Here is a 14,771-nt window from a genome sequence, read left to right on the forward strand (position 1 = left end):
ATAAAAAAGCAGGGATGTAATACCAAAACTATATAAGACACTGCTTAAGCTGAAGTTGGGATTTTATCTACAGTTCTCGTCACATTACAGGAGGAACATAATTGCTTTAGAGAGAGTACACAGGACATTTACAAGAATGTTGTCAGAGCTGGAATATTGCAGCTGTGAAGAAAGATTGAATAGGTTAGAGTTGTTTTCTTAGAATAAAGGACTCTGACAGCAGACTTAATTAAAGTTTACAGAATAATCAGGCACCTAGATACACAGGAAAGACCCTAGCAAAGAAGTCAATTACTAGGGGTTGAGATAGAAGGTAATTAGTAGTAGAATTACAGGGAACACAAGGAAAACATTTTCACTCAGAGGGAGCTGGGTAACTAAGTTTGCTGTGCAGTTTGGTGGGTGAGGTGGAACCCCTGCATTCATTTAGAAGGAATCTGGATCAGTAACCAAAGCACGATAACCTGCAAAGCTACAGAACAGATGCTGGAACATGTGTTTAGAATGGAAGGATATTTCATCCAGCCAGCACAATCACAGAGGGCTGAATGAGCTCTTTCTGTGTTGTAATATTTATGTTGTTTCTATGGTTTTCTCATGTCTCTCCAAAGCATGTCCACCATCTACAAGGCACAAGGAGTGCAATGGAATATCCACTTGCCTTAGATGTTTGACATCGTCCACGACGAAGCAGCCCGCTTGACGAGCACTACGTACACAACCTTTAACATTCACTCCCTTCACTCTGTTGCAGTAGTATGCCATGTTTACAGGATGCACACAGTAAACTCTCCAAAGCTTCTTCAACAGAATGTTCCAAAGCTGCAAGACCTCTCACATAAAAGGACAAGTGCTGGAGATGCATGCCAATACCAACTCCTGCAGGTTCCCCTTTAAGTCACACACCATTCTAACTGTAAATATATCCCCTTTCCTTCACTATCACTGGATTAAAATCCTGGAACTATCTCCCTAACAGCTCTGAACATTACATGTGCTGTAATAGTTCAATGAGGCAGCTAACCAACACCAGGGTATTAAGGATAGGTAAATAATGACCATTCGGGGATGATTTTCTGAGGCTGTTAGCCACATGGGGAACAGAAATCTGAACTCTTCTTCAAAAAGCTATTGAGGCTGGTGCTGTCAATAAAAAATTTCAAATCTTCAAAAAGACTTTACACTGAGGAGAAAGGAATACAAATTGTTCGAAAACATTAACCGCACAGAAACAGGTTGCTCAGTCAGTGCTCCATTAGTGTCCTCACATTCCTCCTCATTTTCCCCTATTATTGTTCTCCCTCAAGTGTTTCTTTAGCCTTCCTTTAGATACTTGTGCCCTTATCACCTCAACCTCATCCTGCACTAACAACTCAGTAATTTCTTCTGAATTCTCAACTGGATGTGTTCGTGATGATATAAATGACCATTTGTTTGGGTTTTCCCCTATTGTGGTAAAGTCTTCCCTACATCTATCCTACTGAGTTTTATAATGATCTTGAACAGGTAACCTCTCAGGTTTCAATAGAGAACAGCCCCAGCCTACTCAGTATTTCCTGAGCAACTTACAATCTTTCAGACTAATAATCATTCCAGCATATATTTTTATTCACGTTTTCCATTTAAGTATTTTCCATTTTGTACACGTTATCCTTTTGCTTTTGTATTAGTGGAGACAGAGTTGTATTCACAGAGTTCATTGTGATGTGGAATGCAATACTAGAAGATAGCTCTAACCACATCAAATGTGCCAAAGGAACAGGTCTGGTGATGTTGGATGTCTTGGTGCAAGATTGAGAATCTACCTATTTTGAATGGATGTTGGAGAAATGCCACATCCCAACAAGGATCCCCAGACTCCTTGGTGTTATGCTATTCAGTTGGTAGTGTCACTGTTATGTCCCTGGTCACCAGTGGCCTACCAGGAAAAAGTGTATACATTTAGAATACATTTAGAATATACATTATACATTTGGATTTAAGACACCATAACTCTCTTGAGTGAGGCTAGCCATGAGTAGGGATGGACAGACAAAATCAGAATCTCCATGATGAGCAAAGAATTGGAAGTGCCTGCACCATTTTTGTGGTTTCATGCCTTCCACAGCAAGCCGTGTGATCTCAGAACAGTTACGTGAGAACTAGAAAATATAAATTAGTCCAGTCATTTTAGCTTTCAAGAGCTTTGATTAGCTGCATCAATGAGTTACAACTCAGGTCAGTCTCAACAGTATCACCACACTGGCTCAGATTGTTTGATAAGCTTTGGGAATGTGCCCAGAATAGCATAAATCCTTTATTTAGCTAAAGGATCCATCCTGTATCTATAGATGTCTTTGTATGTTCTCCAAGAATATCATCACACCAGTCCTGGGTTTTGGCTTTAAATGCCAATTGAATTTATTATACAATTGGTGAATGCATGAATAAATAACAGCAATATAAAATGTATATAATGAGAACAAATGTCAAACCATACTAATTCCTCAAAAAGGAAATAATAAATGTTATACAATATACATAATAAACTGTAATTTTTTAATTAAATTTTTGTTTACAGTTATTTCTTCCTTTGATATTTGCTATATACAGAAAATTCCCATCAAAACCTGAGTTTTGTGAAAGTTTAAGACCAAATTTGAATCCCACAGACCTAGCTACATTCTCACCACCTAAAGCACTTGTAGAAATTTGAATAACTCTCAGCTGAATTCAAAAGGAGCTGCCACTAACACAAGACCAAATAAGTTGCAAGTTTCAAGCACTGACAGTAATGTGACTGTCAGCAGTTACAAACAGTGACTCAGTGCAGCCTCAGATATCCATGCAGCAATGCTGGCTAACCCGTGAAAGGACACCCCTGAGTTAGAAGATGCTTAATAAACCATGTATTTAAAACACAATCCATTTAGACAGGGCTGAATAATAAATATTCCTGAACAATTTTTTCTTTTTTTTTCTCTGGAGTCCTGTGCTCATTAAGTACTTTGCCATGTCAGGCATGAGGAATCACCATCAAACACAATGGAGATACAGCACAAGTTAGAAACAGAGTAAAGCACCCGTTACACACCTCATTAAACACTGCCAGGGCAGGTACAGCACAGGGTTAAGTAGTATGAAGTTCCCTGTACTCTGCTCCCCTCAAACACTATTAAGGCAGCTCAAGCATGGGGATAAATGTAGAGTAAAGCTCTTTTTACAATATCCTATCAACCACTCCAGAGCAATACAGTACAGGGTTAGGTACAGAGTAGAGCTCTTTCTAAACTGTCTCTCAAACACTTTAAGGGCAAGTACAGCAGAAGTTTAGATACAGAAGGGGTTTGAAGGGGTCACTATCCCCTTCAAACATTCCCAAGGTAAGTAGTATTCCATATTTCAGCTATCTGTTCAGAGACCAAAACTAATAAGAATCCTAGCAACATTATATTGAGTTTTGTCAGAACCTAGATTTGAACGTCTTGTATATTGTGTCTAAATTAAAGAAAAAGTATCAAGCTAAAACATGGCAAAAAATCATAATGTTTGTTCACACTTAGTTGACAGTACAGGAATATAGCAAGGAAAGGGGGTCATTTTGCCCCTCAAGTCCGTTCTGTAATTCAGTGAGAGAATAGCACATTCTTAACCTAATTCTGTATACACCCCTCCCTACCTCTATACTTCTTCACAAAATTTCAGATAACAAAGTTAATCTCAGATTTAAAATTAACAGTTGATCTTCCATTAATACAAGATAATCAGAGGGTTAGATAGGGTGGACAGGGAGAGCCTTTTTCCAAGTATGGGGACTTTAAAGTGAGGGAGGTATAAGACAGATGTCAGAGGTAGTTTCTTTACTCAGAGAGTACTTGGGGTATGGAATGCTTTGCCTGCATCGGTAGTAGATTCGCCAAGTTTCAGTGTATTTAAGTCGGCATTGGACAGGCATATGGACGTAGTACATGGAATAGTGTAGGTGGGATGGGCTTCAGATTAGTATGACAGGGCGGCACAACATCATGGGCCGAAGGTCCTGTACTGCGCTGTAATGTTCTATGTTCTATAGTCTGTATTCAGAGCAGAGTTGCAAATCTCTCCTATCCTGTGTGTGAAAATAATTCCCAATTTTCTCTCCTAAACTTTTTCCTCTAACCTGCACCTCCCCAAAATGAAGAGCACTGAAAGAAGGGGAGGAGATAGGGAATAGGTTCATTTTGCAACGTAAGGCAAATAGGGCAGCTCTGTTCCAACTCTGCCAATAATATTATTTGCAAATACCTTCTGACAACAAGCAAATAACAGAATTCGGTGTGATTCATGTCCCCAGTCTCATCTCTCCTTCTGTGGTACACTGATTAGATTAGATTAGATTAGATTAGATTAGATTCCTTACAGTGTGGAAGCAGGCCCTTCGGCCCAACAAGTCCACACCGACCCTCTAAAAAGCAACCTACCCAGACTCACTCCCCTACATTTACCCCTGACTAATGCACCTAACACTATGAGCAATCTAGCATGACCAATTCACCTAACCTTGCACATCTTTGGACTGTTGGAGGAAACCAGAGCACCTGGAGGAAACGCACGCAGACATGGGGTGAATGCACAAACTCCACACAGACAGTTGCTCGAGACAGGAATTGGACTGGGTCCCTGGCGCTGTGAGGCAGCAGAGTTAACCACTGAGCCACTGTGCCGCCCTGATCATTTTCTTGGTGTCACTTTCTCATTCGCAGTCTAAATTGTAGCATTTAATCAATATTGTTTCAAACTTCCTCCTCTCCCTAGTTTTCACATGGTTAGATTTTCAGCAATGGTTCCTCCATAATCTTCTCCTTCCTGTCTGTGCAATCTCCTCCAGACTGTCAACCCTTGGGGAGCTATGTGATTCTCAAATTCTGACCTCTTGTGTATTCCCAATGATTGGTGACTGTGCCCGCAATTGCCAGGGCCTTAAGGACTGCAATTCCCTCACGACACTTCTCCACCTCGCCACCTCACTTTTCTCCTTTAAGACAACTCTTAAAATCTACATCTTTGATCAAGCTTTTGGTCACCTGATTTAATATCTCCTTATGTGACTCAGTGGCAAACTTTATTTTATAACATTTGTCTGAGGCATCCTGGAACTACAATAAATGCAATACACTTTGTTCACTTTCCCCTCCTCATCTTCCATTTCAGAGAACACTGTCAATCAATTGCTAGTAGAAACACTTTGTTATACTTTCCAAATTTTACCTCCTATAAGGGCTCATTTCTATTTTTGCAATTCCTCCTCCATTATCACCATCATTCATTGTGACGATGTAATCTTCTACACAAGTGCTTCCAAGGTATCTTCCTTTTTACCCTTGACCAATGACAGCTTCCACTTATGTTAGTCAGGCCCCCTGACCATTTCCATCCCCTTTCACAGAATTCTCATCTCAACCTCCATCCCACTAGTCCCACAGCCAGAATGGGGTTCCCTGTCCTTACCTATCATCACACACAACTTTGCAGTCAATTTCATGAGCTTGACTATTTCCTTCGTCTCTAGCATGTTCCCACCAGCAAACACAGCTCCCTACAACTTTCAACATTTCAAACAGACTGTTCCCTCTACAGTGGCCTCATCTAGTCCTTCTCCTACTCATTCAGATTTTACATAAAACACAGAAGATGCAACATCTTCCCTTTCATCTCCTCCCCTCCAACTGTTACTCCAATCAGATAAAACGATTCTTTAATTTCAGCGCTCACTAGGTGGCTTCCACTACTGCGGCGAGACTGAATACAGGATTTCAGTTCAGTCTGCAAGCGCAAATTGAGCTTCTGGCCATCTGCCACTTTAATTCTCTGCTCCATACCAACCTCTGTCCTTCACTTCCTTACACTGTCCTTTTTTCAAAATTCTTTCATGGAACGTGGGCATTGCTGGTAAGGCTAGCAATCATTGTTCATTCCTAATTGCCTTTGAATTGAGTGACTTGTTAGGGACAATTCAAAGGGTAGTTAACAGTCAATCTCATTGCTCTCGGTCTGGATGTGGTGCATAATGATCATATTAGTTCTGCTTATAGGCATTTCTATTTGTCCCATCACTATTTCTTTTTGTCCTACACCATCTGTTTTGTTATTTAATCTCTCCTCCCTTTCATCCCAAAACAAACTTTCCCTTTTATCCTTTCCACACCTTTGACCTTTCCCTGCCTCTGTACTTGCTTAAAATCAGTTTCATTTCTAATTGTTTCGGATTCTGAGGATAGGCACGGAACTGAAGCGCTGACTCAGTTTCCTCCTCCAAAGATGCTGCCAGAGCTGCTGCGTATTTCCAACATTTCCTATTTTCATAATGGAATACTGAGGGTAAGCTAAAACTTGACGGCAGCAAGATCCTCAAAAAAGTTTTAGACTCCTAAAACCTAGAGACCTCTGGAATCCCACCTATGTCCACCAAATTTTTTTACCAGGAATAAACAACAGCATGGAATGTCCTAATGTCATCAAATCAGCACTCCAGATCTCCAGGCCATCCCCAAAACATTTTGACTGGATGGCTGACAGCTGCTTGCCTCCTGCTGCAATTCTCCCATATGTTAAAGACACAGGTATCTCTCCTGGTGCTTTCAAGAAAGATATGGTCACATTTCAAACAGGTAGGGACCAATAACTGAGTTCAGTTGTAAATGTTTAATACTGGCCAAGATATGTTCCTGGGATTGGAGACTGGCACCCTGAGCGAGTACAAACTGACCAAATGCTTTAACACATTGCAGAAATATCAGTAACCATCATAATCCCATGTGCTAGATCACTCAAATAACGTTCATTTGAAAATATTGATACTCTCCCTGCTTGCATTTCATCAAATAGCCTTTCCTGTAGCAACACCGCATTCTCCATCAGTCGGGGGAGGAAATAAGAATGTTCCAATCAGCCCTCCTCTTCGCCCTCATAATAGCGTTCCTGGCAGCAAGACGAGCTCAAGCACTGATATCCATGGAGTAAAGGCTGCGAATCTGAACACAAAGTGTCACTGTACACTGGTGTCATCTTCATTCCCCAACCCCACTCTCCATTTAACGTTCCAGACCATGCAGTTTGACCACAATTGCACTCTGGACACCCTTACAGACAGTCGCAAGTGATGCTGTGTTTGGATGACCTCTGTCTCATGCCAAATATTGAACAATGACCTTTCCAAATGATCTAATCTCCACAAATGAATCACCCGTCCCAATGCCTCCATGTTCCCCAACTTCACTATATTGAATGACTTGGGCAGATGTAACAATGTGCCTACTGAGATGGAACCAATATGGAATAATATGTCACTGGCATATCAGAGGAGGTTTTACATTGCCACTGAGAGTAATTTCATTAGCTCACCACATCATATCTCAAGGCTAGTCAATCCTCTCTGATCGATGAGTGTTGCATTAATATTTCGATAGACTTCTCTGCGTTGACAATGCTTTGTGATAAATGGCAAATCAACAGAACAATCCCTGGAGACTGACAGTGACAGGACAGAACCCCAGTCGCTGAACAAATTACTGCATAGACCCATGGACAAGGACTGGGAGAAGGTACAGACATTGATGGAGTCAACACAGACCCTTGGAGACTTACGGGGTTTGGGGCGGGGTGGCGGGGGGGACACAAACAACGGGAGACTGACAACACAGATTGAGAGTCTGCAGTGTGACAGAATAGCACCTAGGATTTGTTATGAAGACAGAAATGGCTGCAGTAGCAAGACTGGGCTTTGTACCTATAGTCTGCAGGACGGACTGTGGTCACTGAAAAGTTAAGGCTTAGGTGCTTGCATTGAATGTTCATTGGGAGATAATTGAGGTCAAGTGGAAGATGATTTGTGTGTTAGGAGATAAAAGATTGACGCAAAATACACTGTTTTGGATATGTATAGAGGTGAGCAGGATGCATAGTTTGCTGTATATTCACAAGCTCTACCCTCAGATTGTTCCATATGTTTGCCATGTACAGCTTTTACTGTGTACGCAGTTTGTCAAGCTGTGAGCGGAGGGCAAAGTCTAGGTGATTTCTCATGATCATTGAGGCTCCTCTGTGGAATGACAGTGAGGGGCACTGAACTGGAGCATGAGATAAAATAATAACGTGTGAAAGTTTCTCAGGGTGGAACAACTGGCTTTGCCTGGGATGGTCCATGTTACAATTTCTCATATTTTCCTTTCATTTTAGAATATAGAGGCATTAACGAAAGTACAAATGGGATTTGCAAGGATGATACTAGAACTGACTAGATACTAATAAGGTAAGCCTGAACATTTCTTGTCGAAAGGAACAGAACTGAAGGGTGGCCGGGTACAGATTATTAACGGTATGAAGCAGTCAGACAGGGTTAGCGTAAAACAAATGCGTCCACAAATGCAAATTATGGATCAAAATTACAAGACAGTCACTAATAAATCCAATAGGGAATATGGGAGAAAATTCTTTACCCAATGAATGGTGAATATTTGCTGGCCCAAGTAGAGTGGTTAAAGCTAATATGTATCAACATTTAAAGGGAAGCTGCAACAGCACATGAGGAAGAAAGCAACAGAATTTGTTGAAAGGGGTCAACTGGGAGTGACAGGAGGCTTGGGCAGGCCTTCACCACAGCACAGATTAATGGAGCAAGTTGCCCATTTCTGTACTATACACTCCATTAAGGATGAGACCTGGAATATTCAGGTCAATAATCTAGAATGAGCCACAGCTGAAGTTGCATTGCCCGCTGTTTAATTGGGAACCGCTTTCCAAGATTGAAGGTGATCTGCCATTTAGTTGCCTAGTGTCATAGGAGCTCCATGAATGTGGTAAGAGAAGGGCACCCAGGGATGGGAAATTCCTTCCCTAAATCCAAAATACCAATTCAAACAGAGTCAGATTCCCGCCCCCAACCACTTCCTTCAAAGGTGTGGTCTTCCTAGACTCAACTGTAAGTTTGCTTCTGGAAAGAAAGGAGTGTGTGGAACACTTGTTTTCATGATGACTCAAGATGACTTGCACCAGGGAGTTTCTCTTATTAATTAAAATGAGATTGTTGAAGCTTGCCCAGTGACTTTAGTGTGGAAATATGCTGGGTGCTTAAATACTGAGCCATTCACACTGAGGCAGTCCTTAATCATGCAATATGTAAGCATAACATCCAAGATGCAACAAGTGGTGTTCAAGGTTTGTGTATGGGTACGTTCACTGAGCTGGGAAGTTGATTTGCAGACATTTCGTCCTCTGTCTAGGTGACATTTTCAGTGCTTTGGAACCTCCTGTGAAATGCTGCTGTGCTGTGTCTGCTGGAATTTATTTGGTTCTGTTTCTGCAGGTTCCAGTTGTTTGTTATAGTGACCAGTATATTGGGTCTAAGTCAATGGGCTTGCTAATGGAGTCCATGACTGAGTGCCACGCTTCTAGAAATTCTCTGGCTGTTCTATGTTTAGCTAGTCTTATGATCGCTGTATTCTCCCAGTTGAATTTGTGGTCCTTGTCATCTAAGTGTATGGCTAGTAGGGACGGCTGGTCGTGGCATGTAGTGGCTAGTTGGTGTTCATGGATGCGGATTACAAGATGTCTGCCTGTTTGCCCTATATAGTGTTTCATGCAGTCTTTGTAACCTGCATCCACAAATACCAACTAGCCATTAAACACCACAACCAGCTGTCCCTAGTAGCCAAACACACAGATGACAAGGACCACAAATTCGACTGGGATAACACAATGATCATAGGACTAGCTAAAACAGGACAGCCAGAGAACCCCTAGAAGCATGGTACTCAGCCACAGACTCCATCGATAAGCACGTTGACCTCGACCCAATACATCTGCCACTACAACAAATAACCAGAACCGGCAACCAGAAACAGCAGAAACGGCAACCAGATAAATTCCAGAAGACACAGCACAGCAGCATTTCACAGGAGGCTCCAAAGCACTAAACCATCACCGAGACAGGGACGAAACATCTGCAAATCAGCTTCCCAGCTCGACAAAAATACTCACAACCACAACAACAAGTAGTCTCATCATCCATGGACAAAGAATGATCTTTCAGAATTCATTCTTCTGATTACAATCTAGTGATTCTTTTTGGAAAGTATGCATGTTTTATCATGATGAGTTCCGATCCCCCTTGGCACACCCCACCTTTTGAATCAGTCAAATGACACTGCTTTCCAAAGTGTTTCAAAGAAGACCTCTATTATCCACATTAACAGGATCTATCCTGTAGCATAGAACAAAGATTGGGAAAATGGTGAGGCTCCACAGGAGCTCAGTACCAACTTATTCTGCAGCTGATTTAAAGCTGCCTGCCATTACGTTTAGTTCCTCTCCACCAAACTCTCTGCCTCTGAATTCCTTTTACATCCACAGTGCATCTCCCACTTCTAGTATCAGCCTGCATCAAGCTGGGAACTCCCTCTGTTAGCAGGATCCACCTCTGACATTAGCAGGATGTGTAGATCAGTGAAGAGGTTTTGTTAAAGGACTGCTAAAGAATCTGCACTCCGTGCACAACAAGGTTAAATGATCTGTGCTGCCTGCTGATGCTCTGTTGGAAGTGAGCCACTGCACAGTCAGCAATTACATTACACACAGGTTCTGCTTTCTGATACTGACTCATGATTGCACCACTGTGCATCGAACAATTACTGGTCACTCCTGTAGGACTCACAGGGTGACCAAAGTCTTACCATCATCTTTGCCATTATCTTTTCCTTTGTCTTTTTTGTCTTTCTTTGACTTTTTCCCCACTGCCTCCTCTCCAACTGACGTACTGGCAATGGGTGTTGTAGGAAGGTTTGAGACTCCTGGCACTTGATTGGATCCTCCAGGGACATTGTACATAGGAGGAGTAAGCACAGTGCTGATAGTTCCTGCAAGGTCAGTGCCATCAGTTATGTTCTGATGCTGCAATAGCCTTTTTAATAGGAACCTAAGGGCATTTAGAGAGAGGAACAACATCATGGCTAGAAACATCCATTTTATGCACAGAGGAACCTCAATTATCCGAAAATCGGATTATCCGACGGCGATCTCGAGGTCCCGACAGAAAGATTACATCAAAGTCGTGTGCCCAACACTGATTTAATCACTGTAAACACATGATGCTAAGTGCTGCCGAGAACAGTCCTGAACTGACGGGAGTGCAGGCACCATCTCTAAATGACTGACCTCCCACCTCCTCTCTCTCTCTTCCCACACTTTCCCTGAAGTTCTACATGCGTGTTCCCTAAACTCCCCTTCCTCAGATAACATTGTCCTGTACAGGGCAAAGGGGGAACCTGTCAAAAAGTTGCAGTAAAAAGTTGTGTGTGTGTGTGGCGCGCGTACACTATTTGTAGACTCACCCCACCCCCCCAAAAGGCAGTAGCAGCAGCAGCAGTCTTGTTGTTCGTGCCCAGTCCAGCTGCCTGGGAGAGGGGGTGGGGGCCGACGGGGCAGCTGTTGGGATGGACGAAGGGGGATGGTGTTGGGGGCGGACGGGGGGGTTGCGTTGGAGGGTGGGGTGGGGGAGCGATGGGTGGTGTTAGGGGTGGGCGAGGGCTCGCGTGTGGTCTGTTGCTGCTAGACTCCTGAACGGGGAGCAGACAATAGAAAACTCCAAGCCCCAGAGGAAAGGCATTGCATCAATTAACCGAATAATCAATTATCCGAACGAAATAGTGCCTGCCCATCTTGTTCAGATAATCGAGGTTCCTCTGTACTAGCAAATAAACTAGATTAATGACATCAGGAGAACAGGAAAATTACAAACCCTGTTAATTTCAAAAGCGTATTTTTGAGCAAAATCCACAGACAGACTTTCAGCTATTTTCAGCAAAACTTTGTTTGGTTAATTAGGGGCGGCACAGTGGCTCATTGGTTAGCACTGCTGTTTTATAGTACCAGGGACCAGGGTTCAAATCCAGCCTCGGGCGACTGTGTGGAGTTTGCACATTCTCTGCGTGTCTGTGTGGGTTTCTGGGTTCTCTGGTTTCCTCCCACAGTCCCAAAGTCCAAAATAACCCGTAGTGTTATTTCGGGTGCCACGTGTGAGTGAGAGGAGAACAAGAGGATACAGCAGATGAATGTGTGGCTAAACAATTAATTCAGGGGGCAAGAATTCAAATTTTAAGATCTTTGGGATCTTTTCTGGAGAAGAGGTGACCTGTTCAAGAGGGACAGATTGCATCAGAACTGGAAAGGGTCCAATATCTTGGCAGCCAGGTTTGCTAATGTTACAAGGGAGAGTTTAAAGATGATTGGCAGGGGGGGGGGGGGATGGGATCCTTAACAGCAGGGGAGCGGGATCCTCGACAGCAGGGAGGCAACTGCAAGGCTGGAAGGTGATACAGTAATCACAAATAGTGAAGTGAAGAGACAGCTCAGGCTGGAGCATGACAGGGATCAAGGAATGCCTGTCGGATTAAATTGCATCAATTTTAATGCAAAAGTGAAATCAGGAGGGCGAAAAGGGGGCACTAGATAACTCTTGGCCGATGAACTCAGGGCATGGATAAACAGGTGGAATTGGTATATTATAGTCATTACAGAAACGTGGCTAAGGGACAGACAGGACTGGCAGCTTCATGCAGAGTACAGGTGCTTTAGCAGGACAGAGGTGGCGGAAAGAGGCGAGCGGGAGTTGCTTTGTTGATTAAGGCATGTATCACAGCAGTAATCAAATATGAAATAACTGAAGAATCATCCAGCTTTGTGGGTAGAGCTAAGAAATAAGAAGGGGATGGTAACATTATTGAGGCTGTATTATAGGCACCCAAACAGTCAACGGGAATTAGAGGGACAAATATGCAGGGAGATCGGAGAAACTTGCAGGAGCAATAGGGTTGTTACAGTAGGGGATTTAAATTTTCCTAATATAAACTGGGACTGCCAGAGCATTAAGGACTTAGATTGGTTGGAATTTGTTAAGCTCATTCAGGAAGGTTTCCTCAAGCTGTATGTAGAAGGTCCTATTCGGGAAAGGACAAACTTGAATTACTCTTGGGAAATAAGGCAAGGCACGTGCCTGAGGTGACCTTGAGGGAAGCACTTTGGGACCAGTGACCATAGTTCTACTAATTTTAAAATAGTTATGGAGAGGGACAAAACTGGTCCACAGATTCAGGTTCCAAATTGGAGCAAGGCAAATTTTGATGGAATTAGACAGGAGCTTGCAGGGGTTGATTGGAATAGTTTGAATGCAGGCAAAGGGACCTCTGGCAAGTGGGAGGCCTTTAAAAGTGAGACACCTACAGTTCAAGGTCTATATGTTCCTGCGAAGGTGAAGGAAAGGTTGGCAGGAATAGGGAAACCTGGACAACAAAAGATATGGAGCTTTGACCAGAAAAAAGTAGGAGGCATCACTCAGTACAGGCAAGTGGGATCAAGGGAATTCCTGGAGGTATACAGGAGGTTACTGAAGAAGGAAATCATGAGGGAGAAAAGGTAGCTTTGGCTGAGAAGATTAGAGTGAATCCAAAGAGGTTCTTTTGAGTATATTAAAGGAAAAAGAATAACTAGAGAGAGAATAAGGCTCCTCCAGGGACAAAGTGGACATGTATGTGTAGAACCGCAGGAGATGGCCAAAGTCCTCAATGAATATTTCTCCTCTGTGTTTACCACAGGAAAGACATGAGACTTGAGAAATTGGGGATGTTAGTGGTCAGATCTTGGGGACAGTCCATATCACAGTGAAGGAAGTGTTGGACAGATTAGAATGTATGAATGTGGATAAATCTCCTGATCCTGACCAGATATATACATGAACCCTGCAAGAGGATAGGGAAGAAATTGCAGGAGCCCCTGGCTGATGTTTTTGCATCATCATTAGCCATGAGTGAGGTCCTGGAAGACTGGAGGGGAGTCAATGTTGTGCCCTTATTCAAGAAAGGCTACAAAGAAGAACCTGGGAACTATAGACTAGTGAGCCTTACCTCTGTGGTGGTTGTTACTTGAGAAGATTCTGAGAGATAAGCTATACATGCGTTTGCAAATACAGGGTTTGATTAGGAGCAGTCAGCACGGCTTTGTACAAGGGAAATAATGCCTCACAAATTTGTTCTTTGATGAAGTGACCAGAAAGGTTGATGAGGGCAGGACGATAGACGTCATCTATATGAATTTTGGTAAGGTCTTTGATAAGGTTCCACATGGTAGGCTGCTCTGGAAGATTCTATCACATGAAATTCAAGAGGACCTGGCAAACTGGATACACAATTGGCTTAATGGTAGGAAGCAGAGGGTAATAGCGGAAAGATGCTTGTCAGATTGGAGGCCTGTGATTAGTGGACTACGTCAGGATAGGTGCATGGTCCCATTACTGTTTGTTATCTATATCAATGAATTGGATGACAACGTACAAGGCATGATTCATACATTTGCTCGTGAGACCAAAAAAGGCAATATCGTGGACAGTGAGGAAAGTTATCAGAAATTGCAGCAGCACCTTGATCAGTTGGGGAAGTGAGCTGAGAAACAGCAAATGGAGTTTAATACAGATAAGTGTGAGGTCTTGCATTTTGTAAAGTCATACCAAGGCAGGAGTTTCATGGTGAATGGTAGGGCCTTAAGGAGTGTAGTGGAACAAAGGAACCTTGGAGTTCAGGTGCACGGTTCTCTGAAAGTGGAGTCACAGGTAGACAGGGCAGTGAAGGCGGCTTTTGGCACAGTGGCCTTCATCAGTCAGGGCACTGAGTATAGAAGTTGGGAAGTTATGTTGCAGCCGTACAGGATGCTGGCGAGGCTGCACATATAGTATTGTGTCCAGTTTTGGGCACCTTGTTTTCGGAGGGATG

At 42.9% G+C, this 14,771-nt stretch overlaps 1 protein-coding gene across 4 annotated transcripts in view; it reads right to left on the reverse strand.

The window, feature by feature from the left end:
• Positions 1–2,370: 2,370 nt before the first annotated feature.
• The window catches only part of LOC122541716 (uncharacterized), a 64,781-nt gene continuing 52,380 nt past the window's right edge, over positions 2,371–14,771 (reverse strand). For all 4 annotated transcript variants that reach the window (XM_087982520.1, XM_087982523.1, XM_087982522.1 and 1 more), the window contains 2 exons: positions 10,686–10,927; positions 2,371–6,989 (listed from right to left, as the gene is read on the reverse strand). In XM_087982520.1, the coding sequence (XP_087838646.1) occupies positions 6,904–6,989; positions 10,686–10,927 (328 nt within the window). In that variant the 3' untranslated portion in view covers positions 2,371–6,903. The remainder of the gene's footprint in view (positions 6,990–10,685; positions 10,928–14,771) is intronic.

Source organism: Chiloscyllium plagiosum, unplaced genomic scaffold (genome assembly GCF_037043375.1).
Source record: "Chiloscyllium plagiosum isolate Xiang-an unplaced genomic scaffold, Cpla_swu_hap1 HiC_scaffold_43, whole genome shotgun sequence".
NCBI classification, from domain to species: domain Eukaryota; kingdom Metazoa; phylum Chordata; class Chondrichthyes; order Orectolobiformes; family Hemiscylliidae; genus Chiloscyllium; species Chiloscyllium plagiosum.